The sequence below is a fragment of the Penicillium brevicompactum genome (assembly GCF_028827555.1).
Source record: "Penicillium brevicompactum strain IBT 35665 chromosome Unknown utg000003l_segment0_segment0, whole genome shotgun sequence".
NCBI classification, from domain to species: domain Eukaryota; kingdom Fungi; phylum Ascomycota; class Eurotiomycetes; order Eurotiales; family Aspergillaceae; genus Penicillium; species Penicillium brevicompactum.
The window spans coordinates 693,240-715,818 of record NW_026623206.1 but is presented as its reverse complement, the minus strand read 5'-3'; the positions used below and the strand labels follow the sequence as shown (position 1 = coordinate 715,818).

Here is a 22,579-nt window from a genome sequence, read left to right as displayed (position 1 = left end):
ATAATATTGGCTAATATGATAAGGATTACTGCATCTTCGGATGCTTGGTGCCTTGCCCAGGCACATCTATCGGATAAGAGAAAATAAACTAAGCCAAGGCAATGCAAAGGAAAATCTCTGCCAGTGTCCCCACAGGCTCGGCCACAAACCATACGGAGTACATTCCACGGTTGTATCCAATTATGCGACATAAGGGGTTGTCTTGACATTCATCATATGCTCCTCGTTACTCCGTATTCCGTACTCCGTACAGGCTCATATAAATCATTGTGAAGCCACTGCCGCCACCCGGCATTTGAATAAACATCTACTCCGTATCCTCTACTCCGTGTGAATAAGGCTGTGCCAACATATCGACAAGTCTTTATCCGTCGACTCCTATCCGAGCTAGCTCGATTGGGCTTAACTACTGGTCTGTCCGTGCCCTGCTCACGCCTGGACATGTCCGAGGGCTTTCAAGGTTGCAATGAAAAACCCTGGCCTCGGTAGTAGTCGACCACCCGTCTCCGAAATCCTGATCATCCGTTTCTCTCGATCCATGAGCATTTACAGATACAGTCGCATCGATCCAACTTTTCAATTGACGTGCGATTACCAAAGGATTTCCCCTCCGATATTACAGTATTATCTATAGCAAATGGGGTGTGGAGAATTGGAGAAGTAACACTAGTCTGGGTCTATGGACCGTTGTCTCGGATCATTGGCCCATCCGAACTTTGTCACCTCTAGCTCGGTGATGGGGGATGTGACTACTGCGCTCTTTGAAATTAGGGCAGTAGATGTCTCAGCCACTCAAGTCCTTTTGGAGGAGAATTCTACAATTGCCATGAGAGTGTGCTCTGTACCTGAAGCTAAACTGGTTCCTGGCAGGCTGTCTCTCTTGTCCTCGTTGTGCTATGTTGTCTCTGGTTAGTGTGCAAGATGGGTCAGGAATCCAAAATAAACTTGATTCTTCAGTCCCCGCTCTATGTATGTCTAGCTTGGAACTCCACCGAGGTCAAGCCTTGGTTCAAAGTCTTTTTTGGCTGGAATCCCGGGGCATTCCGCCAAGTGCTCTATACCTTGTCACGAGAGTCCTATAGTAGGAAACACCGTTGGTGCAGTCCAGTTGTCAAATCGCGGGGGAACAAATAGAATGCTGAGGACAAATCGGTCCATTCACGTCTAATCAAGCGTCTAATCAAGGTACTATATCCGCTATGGAAGAAGCACCACTCGTAGTGTATGGATCGACGTAGAGTGCCACTTGACTTAGGGCCCATTTCTGACCCCCTGCCGAACCAGTTTCCCCAAATTTGCTTTCGACTTCTTCCTATTTTCGCTCGCTCTTTGCCTCCCCTCATTTCATCTTCCCGCGGCTCTAGTCCACATGTCATTCATTCATCTCTTCTGGTCGCCCTCCCCTCTTTGAATTGCTCTCCGAGAGCCCACGCTCCTTCTTCCATCTTCTCACTTTCCTTTTCATCGCACAAATCACATGATGTCATCATGGTCGCTTCGCCGTTGGGCAGGCCTTTGCACACTCACAGGGCTGATCGTATCCACGTCAGCCGCGGGCGTAGCCGACTGGAAGTCAAGGGCGATCTATCAAACCATGACTGACCGTTTCGCTCGCACGGACGGATCAACAACAGCACCATGCAACACAACAGCAGGTCTCTTTTGTGGAGGTACATGGCGCGGTACCATCGACAAACTCGACTACATCCAAGGCATGGGATTCGACGCCTTGATGATCTCCCCAATCGTCGAAAACGTTGAAGGCCAAGTCGAGTACGGTGAAGCATACCACGGATACTGGTCATCAAATCTCAACAACATCAACTCTCATTTTGGAACCCATCAAGACTTGCTCGATCTGGGAGCTGCCCTTCGCGAGAGAGGCATGTACTTGATGTTGGATACTGTCGTCAACAACATGGCTTCCATTACGAATGGAAGTAGTCCTGCCACCCATATTGACTATTCGAAATTGACCCCCTTCAATAACGCCGACTACTACCACGACTACTGCAAAATCACGGACTGGGACAACATGACTAACGCCCAGATTTGCCAGACTGGTGACAACATTGTTGCGCTACCGGATCTCTACACGGAACACAAAGAGGTTCAAGATGCTCTGATCAAGTGGGCCAAGAAGTCAATTGATACCTATTCCATCGACGGACTGCGTATTGACGCAGCCAAGCACGTCAACGCGGAATTCCTCCCGGCCTTTTCCAAGGGCCTTGACAACATTTTCATGACCGGTGAAGTCCTTGTGGGGAGTATCGATACCATCGCCGACTATCAGCGCAACTACATTGGGAGCATGCCAAATTACCCCGTGTACTACGGAATCCGCGACGCTTTATTGCTGGGGAACACATCCCAACTAGCATTGGCAGTCGAGAACTCGAGGATAAGCCTGCCGGACGTCAATGCCATGACCATTTTCTCTGAAAACCACGATCAACCTCGTGTTGCAGGTCAAGTGAAAGATATCTCGGTAGGTTTGACACCGCCCGCCCAGATATTATCGTTGCTGACTTGACAGATCGCCAAAAATGTCCTGGTCTTCACCATGCTGTTTGACGGCATTCCATTGATTTACCAAGGCCAAGAGCAGCACTTGGACGGCAACGGGACTCCCAAACAACGAGAAGCTATTTGGTTGACCAAGTACAACACCGACGCGGTGCTTTACAAGTTGACCGCCACTCTCAACAAAATTCGCAAGCACGCCTATATTCTCAGCAGAGACTACCTCGAACTGCCAACCCACACAATCTACCAGGACAGCAGTGTTCTCGCCTTCACCAAAGGTGTGGAGGGTCGCCAAGTCGTCATGGTTCTGTCATCACAGCCCTCCACCAGCACATATTACACCATCAGGTTACCGTACAGCTACAACGCCGGTGTGGAACTCCTGGATGTGCTCAACTGCAAAAACTACACAGTTGACAACAACGGCTTGCTCGAGGTGGACATGGACAAGGGAGAACCTCGGGTGTTCTTCCCCACGGAGTACATGGATGGCAGTGGCCTTTGCGGCTTCGCTGCTTCCAATGCCTCTTTGGCCTCTATCAAAACAGGCAAGGACATAAATTCCTACTCATCGGTCGGCACCAAAAACCTGGGGAGTGCCGCTCTGATCTCTTTCTTGGCTGCTGTAATGAGCTATGTGATGATCCTATGACGTGCCTAGCAACGCCACATCTCCTTTTGCATTGTGTGTTTCTTTTTTGTTTCTTTTTTGTTTCTTTTTTGTTTCTTTTACGAGACGTGTTGACCGCTCGGCTTCTCTCGCACATATATCCCTTCTTGTAGCATACTTATTTTGGTTTCTTTTTTTCTGTTTTTGAGGGTGATACGGCATTGCATCTACTATGGCTCGAAGTCCTTTTTTTTCTTAATATTCAAGAGCTCAAGAATTCTACAGCGAGATTTAGTGGAGTTTGGTAGGAAAACTCCACTTGGAAATGAAGAGTTTTTCTAGAAACAATAATTGGGCCGAGAAATCACCAGGTACAGGCGGGTCTTTGCATTCCCGAAAATAGGTCAGGCCCCCACTCCTAAGTGAGACTTTCTTACATTTCCGGGATCCGCACGTTTTGCGCATATATTCTAAGTATATTCGGGGTTTCTGGGGATAGCAACATAGCAACATCTCGCAATGGTATTCTGGTGTTGTGGATCCAGTCAGAAAGCCCTCAGGAGGCAACAGATCGAAGGTCCGTCAATGAACCCAACGCGTCGCGATTGAAATTTTTAACCCCCCGTACAGAAAAAGCGGCGAACATAGAGCGACAGCCATCATGGAATGCACCTGATAACTCGCTCATCTTTCAAACTTTTGAATGGCATGTCCCTGCCGACCGGTCGCATTGGCGCCGGCTACGAGATGCGCTACCTGGCTACAAAGCCCTTGGTGTTGATCAAATTTGGATCCCGCCCGGGTGCAAAGGCATGGATGCTCATGGCAATGGCTATGATATTTATGATTTGTACGATTTGGGTGAATTTGATCAAAAGGGGGCGGTCCCTACCAAATGGGGCACCAAGCAGGAACTTGAAGATCTGGTGCTTCAAGCAGAGATTTTGGAGATTTGTGTGATTTGGGACGCAGTGTTGAATCACAAAGCCGGTGCAGATTATCCAGAGCCCTTTAAGGCTGTCAAAGTCGATCCCAAGAGTGAGATTCAGCCCGCCCCTTATTTTTTTGACCGCGAGAAACTTGCCATTGAGGAGAACGATTTTCGCTGACCACCCTGACAGGGAGAGATTTGGAAATATCCAAGCCAGTCGAAGTCAGTGGCTGGACAGGCTTTGAATATTCTGGGCGTGGTGACAAGTACAGCTCGATGAAGTATCACTGGCAGCATTTCAGCGGAATCGACTGGGATGACAAGAGCAAGGAAAACGCAATCTACAAGATCGTGGCACCAAACAAAGATTGGGCACAAGATGTATCCACAGAGAACGGGAACTATGATTATCTGATGTTCGCCGATCTGGACCTGACACACCCGGAAGTCCGCGCTGATCTTCTGCAATGGGGAACTTGGGTCACGAAGTCATTGAGCCTCAATGGCATGCGACTTGATGCCGCCAAACACTTCTCCACCGAGTTTCAGATGGCTTTCGTGCAGCATGTCAGAAAAACAGCCAATCCGGACTTCTTTGCTATTGGAGAATACTGGACTGGACACCTGCCGTCTCTGCTCGGATATCTTGAGAAGGTGGAATATAACCTCACTGCATACGATGTCCCCCTGGTCGAGAACTTTTCCAAGATATCGCACGCGAAGGGATCAGACCTCCGTCGCGTCTTGAAAGATACATTGGTCGACTGCCGGCCGGACCACGCTGTGGTAAGTTACCTTTCTCAAACCCAGTCAGCGATACCAACACTAACTTTCCCCAGACAATTGTGTCGAACCACGATACGGTAAGCTGACAGAAGCCCAGCCAATACTATGATGCAACAATCTAACCCAGCCACAGCAAGCAGGACAAATGCTCGAAGTAAGTCGAACGCCCAGATCCACATCCAATTCCAAGAACTGCAGATTAATCAAAAACCACAGACCCCGGTTGCCCCATCTTTCAAGCTGCTCGCATACGCCCTGATCCTCCTCCGCAAAGGGGGCCACCCATGCGTGTTCTACGGGGACCTGTATGGAATACGAGCCAATGTGGAGAACCCAATGACACCGAGTTGCGACGGACTCCTACCCATCCTAATGCAAGCTCGCAAACTCTACGCGAACGGTGAAGAGCAAGATTACTTCGACCAACCAAACTGCATAGGTCAGTCCCACGTCCCTTACTTCGATGGAAAATGCATCCAGTGGATATCAGAGCCCCCCCCGTGCGAAGTACCGGGTCTTGGCAGAGCTGACAGCCCCAAATAGGATTCGTTCGTTACGGAAACGCCCGTCACTTGTCTGGTTTGGCCTGTGTTATCAGTAATTCTGGTTCGGCTGTGCAAAGGATGTATGTAGGTGAACGCCACGCTTACGAGGAGTGGATCGATCTATTGCATCCGGATATGAAGCCTGTTGTTATCAACAGAAAGGGATACGGGAGGTTCGCAGTGAATGCGATGAGTGCTAGCGTCTGGGTTGAGTCCGCTGCTGCGAACCGGGATTCGATTATAAGGGATTTGTAAGTACAATTCTTTGCTTGGTGTATCTCTATGGGGTGTCTGGATGAGGCTAACATTTTATCAGCGACGTTAATATTTACAAGACTTAATGGTTGAGTTTTGGGGCGCAAGATACACATTTGAACATGTGGAAAGTATAGCCAGGTACATACTAATTGGGAAAACATAACTCTTGGTGCATATGTCCTTCTCGTATTCAATAAATTGTACACAAAGACGTCGGGCAGACATGGATTATGGGTAGTATTTCCGTGGCGCATCAAGGCAAATCGCATCATTCTGGGCTAAAAATTGTCGGTTGATTCTCGGTGAGACACTAATTTTACTTATGTTAGCGTATACAACATGAAATGTCTCAATCAGAATTTGACCTGTACGCGAGTGGGTCTTGAAACATCTCGTACAATGCCATTTTGGGATTGGTATGAGACAGAAAATTTTGATTCCTCCATCTTAACGAGCACACCATACGGTGTGTAATAATGTGTTAATGCAGGCTCAAGACATACTTGTGTGCTGCATATTGTTGCCTCATTGTATGCAGTGAAAAAGGAGAACATTATGTTACCACGAGCTTATCTACGTGGCTTGAATAGATAGGCCTCGTATAGATTTGCATTACAAATTACAAGCAGATCAGGGTCCAATACGGTTCCGGGTAAAAGAGGTAAGTTACAGTCTGAATTTGCAAATTTGAAAAATACCTGCTTACAAAGAGGTGCAAGGGGAAAACACGACCAACGGAGTAATAAAACGTGGCGCGAGGTTCCGTTGGTGCCAAGGAGCGACTAGTGGCTTGCCAAGACATCTTAGTGTCTTCTTTATCGGCCCTATAGCCACATCTCGTGTAATGACTGCCCGGGTAATGCGGTCCTGGTATCTAATTTCAACTTATTTCGACTTATACGGTTATGGAATTATGGAATGTCTCCAATGCGGGACTCGGGCCCTGAAACTAGCTCCAGGTCGAACCACGATGATCAGCTCTCCAGAATGGAACCCTCCCCCAACGCAGACCCTGAATGCCGTACTCCGGACGTAGTGGGCTAACAAAAAAAAATGATTTAGATATTATTAGAGGCTCTAAAACTGGGAACTTGGTGTCAGTTCTATTTTCATCTGTATTTTTGCCTCGGTGTTTTTTTTTTTTGTGGGAGACATTACTGCTGGGTTTGATATCAAACGGGATTTACTTATATTTGGACGTTGGCTTAACCTTCCACCTTCTCTTTATTTCACTCCTCTTCATACATTCGCTTTCTCAAAAGTTTCAACCTTTAAACTTCTAATCAATCCACTCTCGTTTATCGACAAGATGCGTTTCTCTCTCGCTCTCGCTCTGCCTCTGGCTCTCTCCGTTGCCGGTATGTTGATTGGTTCCGCAAGAGGAAACACGATCTAACTCTACCACCAGCCCTCAAGGTCACCGAACCCACCAAGGGTGAGGAGGTTGATGTCTCCAAGTCGTTCACTGTGAAGTGGGACAGCGTCGAGTATGTTTACTAGAAGCGCGCATGCAATTCCACCAATACTAACCCCGGACAGCACCGATGCCTCCACTGTCGACATCGTCCTTGTCAACAACGCCATCTACCCCTCCGTTGAGGAGAAGATTGCCTCCGACATCGACACCTCCAAGGGCTCCTACACTGCCTCCGGTCTCAAGGATATCGCCAAGGGGTAAGTCCACAACACGCGCTTGCCCCATGCGCATCAAACTGACATGCGTATAGTTCCGGCTTCCAGGTCAACCTGCTCTCCACCTCTGAGAAGAACACTGGCATCCTCGCCCAGTCCCAGCAATTCAACGTGACCGAGGCTGCTGAGAGCTCCTCTTCCGCTACTTCTACTGGTACATCGTCCACTGTTTCTTCTTCTTCTGCTGCTTCTACCTCTGGTGTCTCTACTGGATCTTCCACTGCTGGTTCCTCCACCACTGGTTCTTCCACCGAGGCTTCCACTACCGGTACTTCTTCCCTTCGTATCCCCACCGGATCCCTTTCTGGAACCCATACTGGAACCCGCACTGGAAATTCTACAAGCACATCCACCAGCAAGCATAGTACTAATACATCTTCCACAGTCACCAGCGTCGCCACTCTGACCGGCACCGCCGGCACCGCTACCGGCACCACCACCGGTACCTTCACCCAGACTGGTCTCGCTACCAGCGCCTCTGCTTCCGGCACTGCTAGCGGCTCCGCTTCCGCTTCCCCCACTCCCTCCACCGGTGCTGCTATGTCTCTCATTGCTCAGCCCATCGCCTTCGTTGGTGCCATCGCCGGTGCTCTCGCTCTTAACCTGTAAATCGCAACTAAGTGTTGAATCGTCGCGCAATGCCGGCATGATATCACTAGGTTTGGACAGGTTGGACTTGAGAATTGGAGATATTTGATCTCATGGAGGAATGGTAATTGATACATATGGCTGTGGCTGATTAGCAGGTCTTTCGGGGCTTCATCTATGGATGTACACTAGGTAGCCGGACGATGCATGCATGAGCTATGCTTTTTTTTGATGTCACGATATTTTGTAATACGCAACTTTGCATTTTGAATAGCTTTTTCCAGTTCACGGGCCAATCGTAGTCCGCCATTAGATTTCAATTGCCCTTTGAAGAAAAACAAATGCTACGTCATTTCTGTTCGCGGGATACCTAGGTAGATGCCCTGGAATACTAAGCCTGCAGTGCATACACGGATTACGTTGCATAAAACATGGTCAAGGCTCCAAATCTGTTAGCTCTGGGGTCCTCCAATCTCGGATTGAAAGGCGCGGCGATTCATCAGCATCTTATGTAGCGTTTGTTTCCATCTGTTGGGAACCTTGGGAGCCCACGCCCTTCACATCCTTGATCAAAGCCTCCCATCTCCTCAACTTGTCTCTTCGCCTGCGCTGCTGTTAGTATCCTTGTGTTTCGTTGCCTTGGTGCTCGGTTCATTCGCTTCTTCGGGTGTCTCTTCGACTCTGAGTCTCTTCCTTGTGTCTTGTTTGACCTCACTCTTGGAGTCTGCTTCGTGGGCACCGGGATATGTCTGGTGTGATGTTTCCACAAGAGCTGGTGACACGGATGCCGGTGAATGCCGACCAAGCCATTGGCGATATCTCATCTCTCTCGCGGCTTCTTGGTGTCAACAGAAACTTCTTTCCAGAAGCTTTCTTATCCCGAACTTACCTTTTGCCTTTTGGATTCTTGTCATCTTATATTGATGCTGGGCCTTGTTGGTTTCCCCCGCATTTCCATCCCTTGCCAAAATTCAGGGCTCAGGCGAGTACATGCCGCGACGCAAGGATCTGGTTTCTCTGCTAAAGAGTCCCAGTCGATCGTCTCACTGTCGTCACGCCAATCGTCCCAACGCGCATCTGGGAAGCGATATTTGGCTTCTCTTGTCTTGGGATGCAATTTTTCCGCGCTTCCGTCGGGGTTTGAGGAGTAATACCAGCCCGATCTGTACTTCCGAGTCAGTACGAGTATAGCTTGTGAGAGTCTTCGAAACATTGACTTGTTGATGTAGTGGCGTGCAGACCGTTGGTTTGGTTTGTCACCGTACACATGAACACATCGCCAGTCACCCTAGTCAAAAGTTTGAGCTTCGTGACACTCATTTGCTGTAGCAGTTACCTACCTTATCTACAAATTCACTTCTGTAGATGGTGTATTTTCCGAATGCATCATGCCCAATATGACCCTCTTCGTCCTGTGTATTTCCGATTTGTCAGAAACGTTTCCTCCACGTGTACAGAGGGTACCAACGCCTCTTAAAGGAGGTTGGGACTTTTCCCGCATCCGGAATATCTCTGGCTGTTCCATTATTGTTCGAATATGCGTTGGGTGGTGGAGGTTTTCGCATCAGACAGAAGGATAAATCAAATGATAGAGAATCCACCGTACCCGCAAAGAGATGCAATGGAAAAGTGTTGAATCCACTATAGAATCCGAAGAATGGTTTTTTGAAAGATGAAAGAGAGAGAAGGAGGAGGAAGAAACGAAAAGAAAGGCAGCCAGGGACTCCCAGTGTTCTATGCCGCTGGTATGAGGACCTGACATTTCACCATCTCTCCACTCGCACGCAGAACGCTGTTTTACAACCCTGGGAGATACACAACTTTGAGTTTTGGTTGACTCGGGTGACGAGATGGATAGTTGACCAGATCAAGTAGATGTTGAAGCATTCAGAGCCCTCGGAGGCAGTGTGCTGGAGACACATAGGTCAGCCCAGTAGATGAGCAGACACCCCAAGATCATAATGAGCGTCTATGGGAGCAAGTAATTCCAATGAGGATATCATAGTGAGCCGCCAAAGCAAAAGGTGATGTACAACATATGCAGGTAGGCATATCTCTCAAGGCTGTTCTACTTCGGGACTATGAGAGCTTGTGATCAATAAAAACTACGTACCAACATCGAAGAACAATATCATATTCGGAAAGTGTTTTATAGACATTTAGATCTTGAGATGAACATTCAATACATGAGCAAATAAGTAGCAGCACTTCCAAGATTTCTACCTATAAACAAAACTATCTTCAGCCCTAGAGGGCTTCTTGGACAAAGTTGACATGTAGTTGACATATCCTAGTCCAATCTGACAATCCATCCAGGTATACCAACCTGGAAGATATCGAGATCACAATTTCATACCTAAGAGCCAGAGATATCGAATTCGGCTTGTTTATTCCGCTCTAGTAAGGTACTCGCGATCAATAGCAATCTTGCCATCAATGATGTCCTCTCTATAGAATTCGGCCAGAGTGATGGCTTCATGAACGCCCTGCACGCGGTCGAGTGCGCTGTCTGGAATTGGAAAATACACCCATTGTGGCAGTTTTTTCTCTTCTAGGGGTTCAATACCATAATGACCAAAATGGAGACTCTCAATCACCAAGTTCATTAGCTCTTCGTCGGAATACCATCCGACTTCGTACTTTGTGATAGGCAATGCTATCCATTGCTTGGCTGAGGGGTTCTCTTCTAGAATAGGGACTCCCTCGCAGTGGAAAATCGTTCGGAATACAGACATGGCTGCGGTCATATTTGGACTTTGTGATGCTTGGGGTTGTTTTGGCTTTTTTGGGGGGGTCTATGAGAGACAAGAGTCAGATGTTGATGGAAAATCGAAGATTCGATCGAGGGCTTGAGGGGCATTTAAAGGTCAATTGACCTTTCTTTCGAGGCCTGAGTGTATTCTTAACTACTAAGCCATACATAGCCAAGGTTTTCTATGCAAACAATGCCGTTGTGAGTCTTTATGGGCTTGATTGAGCTATGTTTACTCTAGCTTTGTCCGCGTAGAAATTCCAAACAAGCTGTGGCACTACATATTAATGAACAACAAAAGGTTCATTTTCATCAGAGGGTTCCAAGGTTGTCGCTGAATGAAAAGCATGGCTGCTCTTATAGAGTTCAATCTATTTGTAGCTACCTCCCTATCCAGATCCTTTGTGCCTCTATCAAAGATGAAAGACAATGCTACTGGGTGTCTTGTCTTTCTATCAGTCTCAACGTCGGCTTTGTTTCAGGATCCTAGAGCAAGTAGGTAGCCAGCCCTAGAAAGCCCAGCATAAAGCCCAGGGGCCGTCGTTCACTGAAATAATCACCTAACAAGATAATCCTCTTTAATTGAATCTCAGCGTAGGTCCGGGTATCATGGTATTTTATTTCATTCAACGTGTATGGACGTATATTGTGTCGGCCAATAGCATCCCAAGGCCTCACTGAAGCCGAGTCACCTCAATGCTTCTTTTGATTCCGCTTAATCCAAATGCATTCTCCATAGACCATCACCCAGGTAATGACCTTCATCCATGACAACGCCCTTTCCTTTGCTCTTGATCTCCTCGGTGCCAACCTTCAGCATACCGATAAGGCAAATCTCTTCCTTGCCCTCGGCCTTGACACCGACAATCTGACCAGCTTCAAGAGCGTTCTCAGCATCGGGCAAGCGGCCTCCGGGGAGGTAAGACCGGGGGCCATGAGTGTTGCGCCAGATAGCACAAAGCGAATGGCACCGCGGTCAATCTGAATTGTTGGGATGGCGGAGGGGTAGGCGTGGACCAGGCGGAGGTGGGGAACTGGGGGTCCGTCGATGGGCTGGAAAAAGAGAGGGGTGGAGTATATTGTGTATAGTGTGACACGTTCGGGGCTATAGGAGGTAGTATGAGCTTTTGGTCTGTGGAAATGCACAAAGGGTGTATGGCGAAGGGGAATGACGTCGCCGGGAATGGTGAGACTGTGGAGGACAAAGGGGATCTTTACAGTTTCACAGCTTCCAGGGAAGCCTTCTTAGGCATAACATCCTCAATGAAAGGCTCAAAGCCCGGGTATGTCTCCAGGAGCTTCTGGCGCAGACCGCGCTGCACGGAGGACTTGACCTTCGACCGGTTGCTTGGGGGAATACTGGCAGTCAAAGGTTAGCAAAAATTCCGGAAAGGTCTGTCAAGCGTTGATCCCCAATTATCAGCTCGTAAGCTTGTTTCTGCAGTGTTCAGTAGCTCTAGCGGTCCTGGTAATGCCCCGCAGAAGCTACGGGCCCATCTGACATACAGAAGGCTTGGGTGGGATTGAAATGGGAGTCCATCTCAGAGCAATGAATTTCTGGAGCTGTGAGCTTACTCTTTTTTGAACATGGTGCTGTTTGAGTCTGTGATGCTACGTCAATGAAGCTCTTGATACGCAGGTGGGATGCGCGGGGACTAGTCACGTGAGGAGTAGATCCCTGTGGATTTTTTTCAGTGCATGATGCACAGCATGGACATTGTATAAAATTACGGGAGACAAGATACACAAAGCAATACCTAGGTACAGAGTAAAGAAAGCTAGTTACTCGCATAGCATCACAGCCGCGGAGATCCTGCAGTGTGCAACCAGGTCAAGACGATCCATGCCCAGGTGGATGACAGCAGCATCATTCCGTACAACCTTGTCTCAGTGATAGCCCGAGATGAAAGTATTCGAAGGTTACCTAGGTACGAACGAAACGATTACAAAGGAAATCAAATAGACTTGTCAAGACTAGTGTATCATTCAAACTATTGTCTACAACATATTTGCACTTAGTGCTTAGCAGCACCGGCCTTGATGAGCAGGATATCACCGTCCTCGACGAGATATTCCTTACCCTTGGTCATAATCTTTCCGGCAGCCTTCACGGCGCCTTCATCACCGAGCTCACGCAGCACACTGTAGTTGTATGCGATGGCCTGAATGAAAGTCTTCTCGAAGTCGGTGTGAATGACACCGGCAGCGGCGGGCGCCTTGATACCCTTGCGGATAGTCCACTGGCGAACCTCATCCTCACCGGTGGTGAAGAAGGAGGCCAGGTTCAGGGCCGTACGCATGGTGGTGATGATCTTGGGAAGACCAGACTTGGTGCCCAGCTTCTTACATTCCTCGAGAGCCTCAGCTTCGTCACCCATAAGAGTGAGACGCTCCTCGAACTGAGCAGAGACGGGAAGAATGGGAGAGCCGGTGGAGTGCTCCTTGATCCACTCGAAGACCTGGGGGAGGTACTTGTTCTTCTGGCGGATGTAATCTCTCTCGCTCAGGTTGACAAGGTACACAACAGGCTTGGCAGTGAGGAGGAACAGGGGGTTGATAACCTCGACCTATAACCAAATTGGTTAGCAAAATGTCTCAAAAGAAGTATTGAGTGACATGATAATGAAGTGACTCCAAATTTCAGATTATAACTGTTTTTCTCAAGGTGCCCTCTTCGTGAGTTTATATATGAGGGCACTCGAAGAGCTGGGTTAAATTTCGAGCAGTGCTCTTATTCATCAGGGTAGGAGGTGGTGGTGGGCAAAAGGGGAGTGAGGAAAAAATTTTTCAGGGTTAAAACATACCTCCTTGGGGCTCCATTCACGGGAACGGACGTCCTTGCCGGACTTCAGGTACTCCAGAATCTCGGCGGTGGTGGCCTCCTCTTCCTTCATCTTCTTCATCTCAAGGGACTGACCGCCACGGCGGGTCTGCTTCTTGAGGGCATCGAGAGCCTTCTCGACGAACTCGATATCCTTGATGCGCAGCTCCTCACTGATGATATCCAAGTCACGGGTGGGGTTGACATCACCCTCGACGTGAATAATCTCAGCATCGTCGAAGCAGCGAACCACCTGGAAGATGGCATCGACGGCGCGAATGTGGGACAAGAAAGAGTTACCGAGACCAGCACCAGTGGAGGCACCGCGAGTCAGACCGGCAATATCGTACACAGTCAAGTTGGCGGGAACCTTAGACTTGGGCTTGTAGTGGTCGCAAAGCCAGTCGAACCGGTCATCGGGAACGATGACACGGGCCTCCTCGGGGTCGATGGTGGCATAGGGGAAGTTGGCCGGGTTACCCAAGGAGGACTTGGTGATAGATTGGAAGAGAGTCGACTTGCCGACGTTGGCAAGACCAACCTAGAATCACGCCATTGTTAGAATGGATGGGAAGAGAAGAAGAAAAAAAGTCGGGAGGAAAGGGGGCAAGGGGGCTTAAATAGTTTTTCTGTGGAATTAAAAAGTGGACTGTGCTGTGTGCAAAAAAAAAAAAAAAAAGGGTGGGGGCCTCGCTCACATACGATACCGCTCTTCAGGTTGTTTCCTGGACGACCCAGGTGAACCTTTTCTTGGACTTGCTGCTTCTTGGGAGGCATTTTATTGGATTTTTTCTTCTTGCTAGAGTAGAAGCGACAGAAGAGAGGTGGGAGGTGGGGGGGATGTTTGAAGGCGGAAGCGGAAAGGTTGGAGCGCGCCAAATGCAGAACCAGCTGCGGATCGATCGACGATACGAAAGAAGAGGGTTGGGGAGGAAGACGTAATGGCGGCTGCCCACGAATGCAGTGGGCACAATCAATGGACAAAAAAAGGAGTAAATGAGCGCGTGTTTTGCAGATTGAGAGCAAAGTTGTTGAAGTTCGCGCCAGATGTCATCGAATTTTCTGCCTGCAGAGAAGTGACCGCCCACGTGAGGCTGAAGCCCTGGACGACGTCATCTTATTTTCTTAGGTAACATTATTTATAGCTCTCGCTACAGCCCTGTAGAGGTGGAGAGCTTCTCTACTCTTATACCTGTCTTTGCAGTTCTCTCTCATCTCAATTGAGCAAAAGGCCAGCAAATAGAATAATCTATAAATACACAGCATGAAGGGAAGGGTGTGATTTCCAACGCCTCAGAGATAAACATCGCAAGCCCCTTTTGTGAGGTCAAAACCACCCCGAGCCGGTGAACGCCGGTGGACATCAAACAAATAAAAAGGTATAGGTAAAAGAAAGAGGGAGGTCATTAAAGGTCCATCGCGTCACCTTGATCAGACGCCGTGTCAACCATATCAAGAAGCTTGGCATAAGGCACCGTCACTCGTTGAAGATCACGGTGTTTACCTAGTGAAACATTAGCAAAGAAAGAAGAGGGAAGCAGATTAAAAACATACCAAGAGCAAGGATGACTTCCTTCAAAAGGACTTCTCGCGGCCAGCCACAAATATTGTCGGATCCTTCGCGCCAGTTACGGCCATCGCGTTCATTGGCCTGTAATCTTTTGACGCCCTCGCTAGCATCATCTTCGTCGTCGAATAGACCACCCATCAGCCCCTTGAGCAGCTCCTCGACCTTCAGCTTCAGTCCTTCGGCGCCAATGCGTTTGGCATACATTGACAAGTACAGTCGGAACTCCTCCTTGGCGCCTAGAGACAAAGAAGCAGCAAGGCGGTTCTCAAGATGGGCGATTGACACGCTGGATTCAAAGGTCTCGTAGCCTTCACGGGAGAGTAGCACCTTGATGAGACGCTGAAGGAAGTAGGCTCTTCCACGAAGGAGAGTCTCGTTGGTAGTGTTGCGCTCCAGCCAAGGGATGATACCAGCTGCGACGGCTGCCTTTGCATCCTTGTTGTCTGGCTGCGCGTCCTTGGCCTGCAAATTGCTAACTGGTGCGTCGGTCGTATTCCAGTACTGACTACCAACCGCCCACCAGGCCTCAGAGATCCGCTGCCATGTGAACATGGAGGGAGAGTAAGAGTAACCTTCTCCATTGGATAGAGACACCACGACTCGGCCTTCGGAATTGATTCTGGCATCCGTGACCGCAGGAGCAGCGGTGGGGTTTGCACCAGGTGTGTGAATTGCAGCATCCAGCACTGGTTGAAGGGAGACAGGTGGATGGGGAGAGGATAGGTGTTTCACGTTCCAAACGTAGCACATACCTACCGAAGAAATGCACAGAATCCAAGGTCCATTGCACTCCAAAATGACAGGCTGTGCTTCAAGAACAAGCCCAGAAACCAAGCGACGACCTGCCGGTGTCCATAAATAGATAGATCCATCTTCACAGCCAGCCGCCCACATGGTCTGATTTCCCGTCACAAGAAGGACGGACTTTGGTAAGAAGTCTTGCCATAATGGCTGGTCTCCACGGAACAGCGTGAGACGCACCGGCTCACGGTCCACGGCGCGGCCGGTCAGGCTTGCCGCCGATGGGTTCCGAGCTTCGAAGACCACATCTACGCGACCCTTGGTAGTGCTTGGGTCTGCACCAGGAGCTGGTGGCTCCGTGGGCTTTCCACTTGAATCAAGGGCGCGAAGAATCTGGCTTCGAATTTTAGGGACTGCCAAACGAAGCTGGCTGACTGACATGCAGGGGTTGATGACGGCAGGTCGGATGAACTCTGGAGTTGGCTGTTGACCGGTTGTCGCAGGCTGCACTTGAGCGGGCAGAAGGCCTTCAATGGTGTTGGCCATAATGGGGGTTGCGTTATTTTGGCTTGCAGAGGCAACACGTTTTTCCACGCTGTTGTCTTCGTCGCCCTCGATTTGAGCTAGCTTTCGCTTATTTCCAAGTAGCAAAGTCGTCAGGCCACCCTTTGGTAAACCATCGAAGGGTTTTGACAAGTCAACAATCGTACTTGGGGCGTCGGCTTTGACTTGATTGCTGACGGAGGCCATTAGACGAGCTTGGGGCAGAGATGACTCGCCAGCACCAGCACCAGAAACCAACAATGGGGCAATTCGCTTCTTTCCTTCCTTGGTGTATGTCGGGCGTTGTTTGAGTCTTTCCAACTTGGCTTGGTAAGGATCCGGTTTCTCGGCTTCCGCGCCGGTTGATGTTGAGGCGGACCCATTGGGCTGGGTTTTGGGGGTCTCGGAAGGAGGCGACGAAGCACGAGCAGGCGTGTTCCCATTCGAAGGGCGAGAAGGCTTTTCTCCATTCGCAGTAGGCTCAGCGCCATCGCCCATCAATGCACCCATCCTTCCTTCAACATGCTTGATTTCACCTGCCTTGCTCTTCTCCTCCAATAGTAAACTATCGGTATTCTCTGTGATGCCGGCGCCTCTTCTGTTGGTACCGAACTTGTTGAGCGACTTCTCGTTCTCTTCCATTTCTGTGGCCCATCCAAGCTCACCGTCCTCAAATCTCACAGCCACAATGGTGCCATCTAGAGCTGTAGCAAATAGACACTTTCCATCGGGGGTCCATGCCAGATCAGAGATTGCCTTGGCTGCCATCTCCTGGGCAACGACGATGGGTCGAGCGTTACTTGTGATCCAGATGCTGAGAGACTTATCACCACCGGCACAGGCAATGACAGTGATGTGGTTTGGTGGTACTGGCTGGCCATCGGCTTGCTTTTTGCCAGGCGCATCCATTGAGTATAGTCGCGGAGAGAACGCGCAGACTTCTACCGGAGCTTCGTGGCCGATTAAGTTAATATCACCGTCCCAAGAGCCGCGGTTGATGATGGCGACAGAGCTGACGGGACCGTTGACGGCATTCGCCGCAGCGATATGCATTCCATCGGGCGACCATGAGCAGCGGCGGAAGTAGGCAGTCAGAGGAGAATTGGCGAATGGTGCTGTGATAGTCTGCTCGAGGACAAAGTTGTTCATCTGGTCGTGCGCGGAGGAGTTGGGAGCGGGAGAGGTAAATTGGAAGATGCGGACAGTCCGATCATCGCTAGCGGTTGCGAAGAATTTGTTCGCCGGGTCGAACGTGATGCCTTTTACGTGACTCTGGTGAATTGAGATACTTTTCAGCTTTTCAAACGAGTGACCAGACCAAACCACGATCTTAGAGTCCAGTCCGACGGACACCAAGATGGAAGAGTCATATGACCATCCAAGATCCTGAACATCATTATCGTGACCGATCAAGCGGCGAATCGTGCGCCAGTTCTCAACGGGTGGTGCTTCGTCCGAGCCTATAATTATCAACATATGTCAGTGTCCAATTCCTTGTCCGCCCAATATGTCTGAAGCTTACCGAACGTCGAGTGTGTGGGAGGATTGGAATCGAGCATGTAAACGCAAACAATCTTGTCATCTGCGCCTGACGCCAGATATTTTCCGTTTGGTGAAAATCGTACGGTGTGGATCGTGCCGGAGTGGTTGCTCATGGATGCCAGTTGTTTCGGCTTGCCAGCGAGTTCGGCAGTTCCGGTGCCATAAATGGCCTCCGTTGACCAAATTCGAACGTATCCATCTTTTTCCAGTCAGAATATCCATTATCAGGCTTTTAGGCGCACACCGAGGTGCCCTACAGCCCACAGCAGAAAGAACGATGCTCACCTCCAGCAGCTGTCACAAGTCGCTTTCCGTCCGGGGATACGTCGCAGCTATAGACTTCGAAGTCTTTGCGTTCACCTGTGCGAAACCCGTAGAGTTAGCTAAGTCCAACCTAAGATGTTTACTGGGGGTGTCTCAGTGTCCCAAACCCCAGGGTCCTAGCGAGGCCCTCCCATGTAGCGAAAGGCAAACCAATGTGGACGAGATTCTATACCTCCGTGAGTGAGCCAGACGGGCTTGATAATATGCATGGCGCCAGGCCTAGCGCAGTCCGCGCAATTCTGTGATCAGGAGCCCTGGATGGCCTCGAGTTGGGTAGTGCGGCACGGTGGAGTGTAGTAACTTGGCGTTTGCGATTCGACGGTGGGGTTTAAAGGGTATCGAACATGACCTGGGGTGTCGCAGGAGCACAAGGCAGTAGCGAGAGTTGTCGGGGAAATAAAAAAGGGCGCGATGCATCAGTCGCGATCTCCGGATTTGCTTGGTCCGAGCTCCCGCGTTGATAGGAGATCACTTTGGTACACAACGATGCCTCTAGGGCTACTGGCTATCTACTCACTTGGGAGGTTGTCTAGTGCTTGAAATCAACTATTGCTTTGTGTTTTGTAATTATCACAACTATACTAGAATATATTCTCCACAGTTAATTGCCTATTGAGTGATCATAGTTTGGTCACCCGCAACGACTTCCCTGGTGAGGACGGAGTGTTGACCTCGAACATTCATACTTGGGTAGTACAATTTGGCAAGAGAACTTCATTTTTGCTAGTATCTATCAAAATACAGAAAAACTCTGGAGATTTTCAATCTACTCATCGTAGGCTCCAAAACATGGCTTAAGTTGGCATTTCGATGTTCAAATGGGTGGTATATACATCTACAGGTTGTAGCCACCGTTTGACCAGGTCCACGGCCGTAGGGAGTTTGGAGGTAGGAAGTTTGCAGTTATCCACCTTTCCAACCGGCTCTAAGGCTTAACATTTGAATTTAATCGACTTTCCACGATCAACTCTTATACTTCAGCGCTGAGTGCCGAAGAAGCGTCCACGGGCAGGTAGTATTCGCGGAATTGAACCCACCCACCCTCCACTGCCCAGGTGGTCTTAGATTCTACTGTTCCACTATACTACGCTTAATCAAATCAAGAAGAAAACTTGGAATTCATATTGTTAGCTGACCACATAACTCAATGTGCCAAGTCGGAGTGCTAACAAGCGAGCCGCAGGGCACACCACTTATTTCTTTCCCGATCCCCCGGAAGGAGAAGTGTAGTTAGAGCTTCCAGACCCACTGTCGTAGTAAGTGCTGCCATTCGGGTTCGAGTAGTAGTAGGAGCCGTTTCTATAAGAGGTAGTTAGCACACGTTCTTCGCTTGCTGTGTTGCCTCGAGGCCTTACGTGTTGGAGTAGTGGTAGCTGTTGGAGTTTGAGGCACTGGAGCCGTAGTCGCGGGAGCAGTAGTGGTTACTCTAACATCAATTACTAGCACGGTGATGGAGTGTATGCTGAGCTATTCAACAATGTGTATGATCTTGGTAACATGCACCTGGCATCAGGGGCACGTCTCGTGGAGTGGAGGGGAGACACGGGAACATACCTGGCTGTTGGTGCCAGAGCTGTTAGTAGTGTAGTTTCCGGAAGGAATGTTGAGCTTCAAATTAAACGATGATATCTCTGAAAATTGTTACAGGAGCAAAAAAACCGAGGGAGGGGAGAAGCGGGATGGAGGGATCCACGGTTACCACTGCTAGATTTGGATACAATGACGTTTAAGTGCTTGTTGATACACAAGGACGGTGATACTCCGGAAAGACCATACCATTTTCAGAGATGGCGCTGTGTTTGGACTTGATATGTCTAGTGTATCCATGGATACGGAGTACAACACGAGTATGTGATGTATCGACTGTTGATCAATTGGACCACCCGGAAGACCGCGGGCTATCAGATATGGGTGCTCAATATCTCTATGGACTAGTCCATGGATGCACTCCGCATGATATGGAGTGCGGAGTATAAACTAAGCGGTTCTGTGCTGTGATGTGATGGTAAGATCTAGAATTGAATTCAATTGCATGAAGCATTGAGGAGTCAGTGTAAATCATTGCTTCTAGAACATGATGCTTAACGGAGTACGGAGTACAAAGGTAGGCTATTGTTAAGCCGCATGGTTTGGAAGCAATGGTTGACCGATCAACTCATCTTCCTTCGTACTTTGTTGTATAGTCAGTTTAGCGGCTTCTTTGTTCAAGATCTAGATCAATACCCCGCAGGATCAATGTCAAAGTCATCCTCAGGAAACGGAATTTGATCCCTCTATAATGTGGCTGAAATTCCTGCGGAGGTTCCCACTGACAACGCGAGTAGCAGACATCTCAACGTCAATTGCTCTTGAGACTACCAATGAAGACTGGCCGTATGACTGGTCACCTTCGTTCAACCACTAGAGTCAAGCAATCAAATAAGACATGTCATCTCTATTGTGCGAGTATCCGGGCTCGTCATGGATAATGGGCTGAGGATCTGGTGAGTACTGGCTCACAGGCAAAGTAGAGCAATGGTCATACTGATACTTGTACATTGAGCAGTCCCCTTCCTCCGTAAACTCTCTGGCTGATAAAAATTCCTTTATGTACACATACAAGATGCCTGGTGGCTGGTTTCAAAAGCACATACATAGAGGGGCTCATGTGGGTTGAAAACAATTCCGAACAATGCCAGGGAGGTGATGGAAGGAAAAGGGACTGAGGATTCGAAAGCAAGGAAAGGAGAACAAGGGAATGCTAAGAGAGGAGGGCGATTTAGAGATAAGACATAGTTGAAATCCTCAGCACAGAGTGGTGAGCACCAAGCCCACATGTCAGACAAAGTCTGAGTAGAGCATTGGGTTGTCGAAAGGTTTCAAAATAACAAAAGTGGCACTAGCCAGGAAGAGAGGAGTCGTCATGCTCGTTTCAATTGGGTGAGATGTAGACAAGACAGCTTATTTTTTGTGTTCGCGAACCGCATCAAATCCCTCAGTCACAGTTTGTGACGCAACGTCGGGCGTTTCTGTCTGGACAGAAGCGTTCTCATCCACCGATTGTTGCGCGACCTCAGGCGATTGAGAAGCCTCGGCTCCAAGAGCCTTCTTCGCTAGACCGCGAGCCTGTGTCTCACTGACTTTGCCGTAGACAGCCATCGCATTGGCAATCATGCCACCCATGTCACCCACGTTTCCAGGGACAACGACGGCAGTACCCTCACGAGCCAGGTTCGACCAAGCCGCGACGTACTTCTCGGCGACGCTAAGGCTAACGGCATTGTGGGCGTTCTGGCCGCCTTCTTCAATAGACCGAGCCACAGCATCAATACCGCGAGCAGTAGCCTCGGCTTTGAGTTGAATAGCTTCAGCTTCACCGGAGGCGCGGTTGATTTGCTCAGCGCGCAAAGCCTCGGAAGCCAGGATAACAGACTGCTTGCGACCTTCAGCGATGTTGATCGCGCTCTGGCGCTGACCCTCTGACTCGAGAATCTCAGCTCGCTTGGATCGCTCGGCAGTGACCTGGCGGTGCATGGCAGCAACGACCTTCTCGGGTGCGTGGATATCTCGGATCTCGTAGCGAAGACAGACAACGCCCCATTCCTGGGCGGCCTCGTTGATAGCCTTTGTGATGTTGACGTTAAGGTTGGCGCGTTCCTTCAGAACGTGGTCAAGAGTGAGCTGACCGATCTCCGATCGCATGGTCGTTTGTGCAAGTTGCGAAATGGCGTATTCTGCGTCCTCAACTCCGTAGCTGCAATGAACGAGACGTCAGTGGTTCAATTCTTTAGACAAAACTGCTTCCCACGCGTAGAAGTCATTAACAGTGGTGATCTGGGCACACTCACCTTGCCTTGTATGCGTCAAAAACGCGGGTATATAACACACCGTCCAGCTCGAGGGTGACGTTGTCAGCAGTGATGGCGGTTTGGCTGGGGATCTCAATGGCGGCCTCCTTCAAGCTCTTCACATATGCGATACGATCTAAGAAGGGCACCAGGATTGCCAGACCGGGGTCCAAGATGCGGTCGAATTTACCCATGCGCTCGACGATCCATGCTGTCTGCTGGGGCACGAATCGCACGACGGTATTTGCGGGGAGGGTCGTTCGGTTGGAGAAATAGCTTGTGGGACCTTCATTGTAGGGACCACCAGCTTTCAGGTTGGAGAAAATTGATTCGGGGGCGAGGTTTCGGGGAGAGTATGACAGCGTTCGGCGTTGGGGCTGGACAAAGGATGTCGCGGTGCGCGGAAGGCGCTGGGGCAGCTGACCACGGGGCCTGAGAAGCTTTGAGCTTTGACGAGAGACACCCTCCATATTGATATGAGAACGGATGGCACGCGAGTTGATGTTTAGCCGAGCTGGAG

General features: G+C 49.5%; 9 protein-coding genes across 9 annotated transcripts; 3 read left to right on the top strand and 6 right to left on the bottom strand.

Moving 5' to 3' along the window:
* Positions 1 to 1,477: 1,477 nt before the first annotated feature.
* Positions 1,478 to 3,181, top strand: N7506_004149 (alpha-amylase; the record flags this gene model as incomplete). The annotated part of the gene is made up of 2 exons (XM_056953444.1): positions 1,478 to 2,491; positions 2,540 to 3,181. 2 exons carry the CDS (start codon positions 1,478 to 1,480, stop codon positions 3,179 to 3,181), a joined length of 1,656 nt encoding a protein of 551 aa, XP_056812333.1.
* Positions 3,182 to 3,658: 477 nt separating this feature from the next.
* On the top strand, positions 3,659 to 5,742 carry N7506_004148 (alpha-amylase; the record flags this gene model as incomplete). The annotated part of the gene is made up of 8 exons (XM_056953443.1): positions 3,659 to 3,716; positions 3,770 to 4,177; positions 4,261 to 4,856; positions 4,910 to 4,933; positions 4,990 to 5,010; positions 5,073 to 5,295; positions 5,400 to 5,652; positions 5,718 to 5,742. The coding sequence occupies 8 exons, from the start codon at positions 3,659 to 3,661 to the stop codon at positions 5,740 to 5,742; spliced, it is 1,608 nt and encodes a 535-aa protein (XP_056812332.1).
* Positions 5,743 to 6,968: 1,226 nt separating this feature from the next.
* N7506_004147 (GPI anchored serine-threonine rich family protein) lies at positions 6,969 to 7,960 on the top strand (the record flags this gene model as incomplete). Its single annotated transcript, XM_056953442.1, has 4 exons — positions 6,969 to 7,017; positions 7,068 to 7,146; positions 7,199 to 7,333; positions 7,387 to 7,960. The coding sequence occupies 4 exons, from the start codon at positions 6,969 to 6,971 to the stop codon at positions 7,958 to 7,960; spliced, it is 837 nt and encodes a 278-aa protein (XP_056812331.1).
* A 566-nt stretch (positions 7,961 to 8,526) lies between these two features.
* N7506_004146 (uncharacterized protein) lies at positions 8,527 to 8,853 on the bottom strand (the record flags this gene model as incomplete). The annotated part of the gene is made up of 2 exons (XM_056953441.1): positions 8,527 to 8,777; positions 8,829 to 8,853. 2 exons carry the CDS (start codon positions 8,851 to 8,853, stop codon positions 8,527 to 8,529), a joined length of 276 nt encoding a protein of 91 aa, XP_056812330.1.
* A 1,473-nt stretch (positions 8,854 to 10,326) lies between these two features.
* On the bottom strand, positions 10,327 to 10,674 carry N7506_004145 (uncharacterized protein; the record flags this gene model as incomplete). The annotated part of the gene is made up of 1 exon (XM_056953440.1): positions 10,327 to 10,674. The coding sequence occupies one exon, from the start codon at positions 10,672 to 10,674 to the stop codon at positions 10,327 to 10,329; it is 348 nt and encodes a 115-aa protein (XP_056812329.1).
* Positions 10,675 to 11,406: 732 nt separating this feature from the next.
* On the bottom strand, positions 11,407 to 12,280 carry N7506_004144 (translation machinery-associated protein 20; the record flags this gene model as incomplete). The annotated part of the gene is made up of 4 exons (XM_056953439.1): positions 11,407 to 11,567; positions 11,618 to 11,796; positions 11,910 to 12,050; positions 12,267 to 12,280. The coding sequence occupies 4 exons, from the start codon at positions 12,278 to 12,280 to the stop codon at positions 11,407 to 11,409; spliced, it is 495 nt and encodes a 164-aa protein (XP_056812328.1).
* Positions 12,281 to 12,706: 426 nt separating this feature from the next.
* On the bottom strand, positions 12,707 to 14,289 carry N7506_004143 (YchF/Obg family ATPase; the record flags this gene model as incomplete). The annotated part of the gene is made up of 3 exons (XM_056953438.1): positions 12,707 to 13,258; positions 13,496 to 14,053; positions 14,215 to 14,289. The coding sequence occupies 3 exons, from the start codon at positions 14,287 to 14,289 to the stop codon at positions 12,707 to 12,709; spliced, it is 1,185 nt and encodes a 394-aa protein (XP_056812327.1).
* Positions 14,290 to 14,918: 629 nt separating this feature from the next.
* On the bottom strand, positions 14,919 to 18,441 carry hir1 (putative histone transcription regulator Hir1; the record flags this gene model as incomplete). The annotated part of the gene is made up of 5 exons (XM_056953437.1): positions 14,919 to 15,016; positions 15,067 to 17,826; positions 17,889 to 18,107; positions 18,194 to 18,268; positions 18,405 to 18,441. 5 exons carry the CDS (start codon positions 18,439 to 18,441, stop codon positions 14,919 to 14,921), a joined length of 3,189 nt encoding a protein of 1,062 aa, XP_056812326.1.
* Positions 18,442 to 21,172: 2,731 nt separating this feature from the next.
* Positions 21,173 to 22,529, bottom strand: N7506_004141 (SPFH domain-containing protein; the record flags this gene model as incomplete). Its single annotated transcript, XM_056953436.1, has 2 exons — positions 21,173 to 21,965; positions 22,060 to 22,529. The coding sequence occupies 2 exons, from the start codon at positions 22,527 to 22,529 to the stop codon at positions 21,173 to 21,175; spliced, it is 1,263 nt and encodes a 420-aa protein (XP_056812325.1).
* Positions 22,530 to 22,579: the final 50 nt, after the last annotated feature.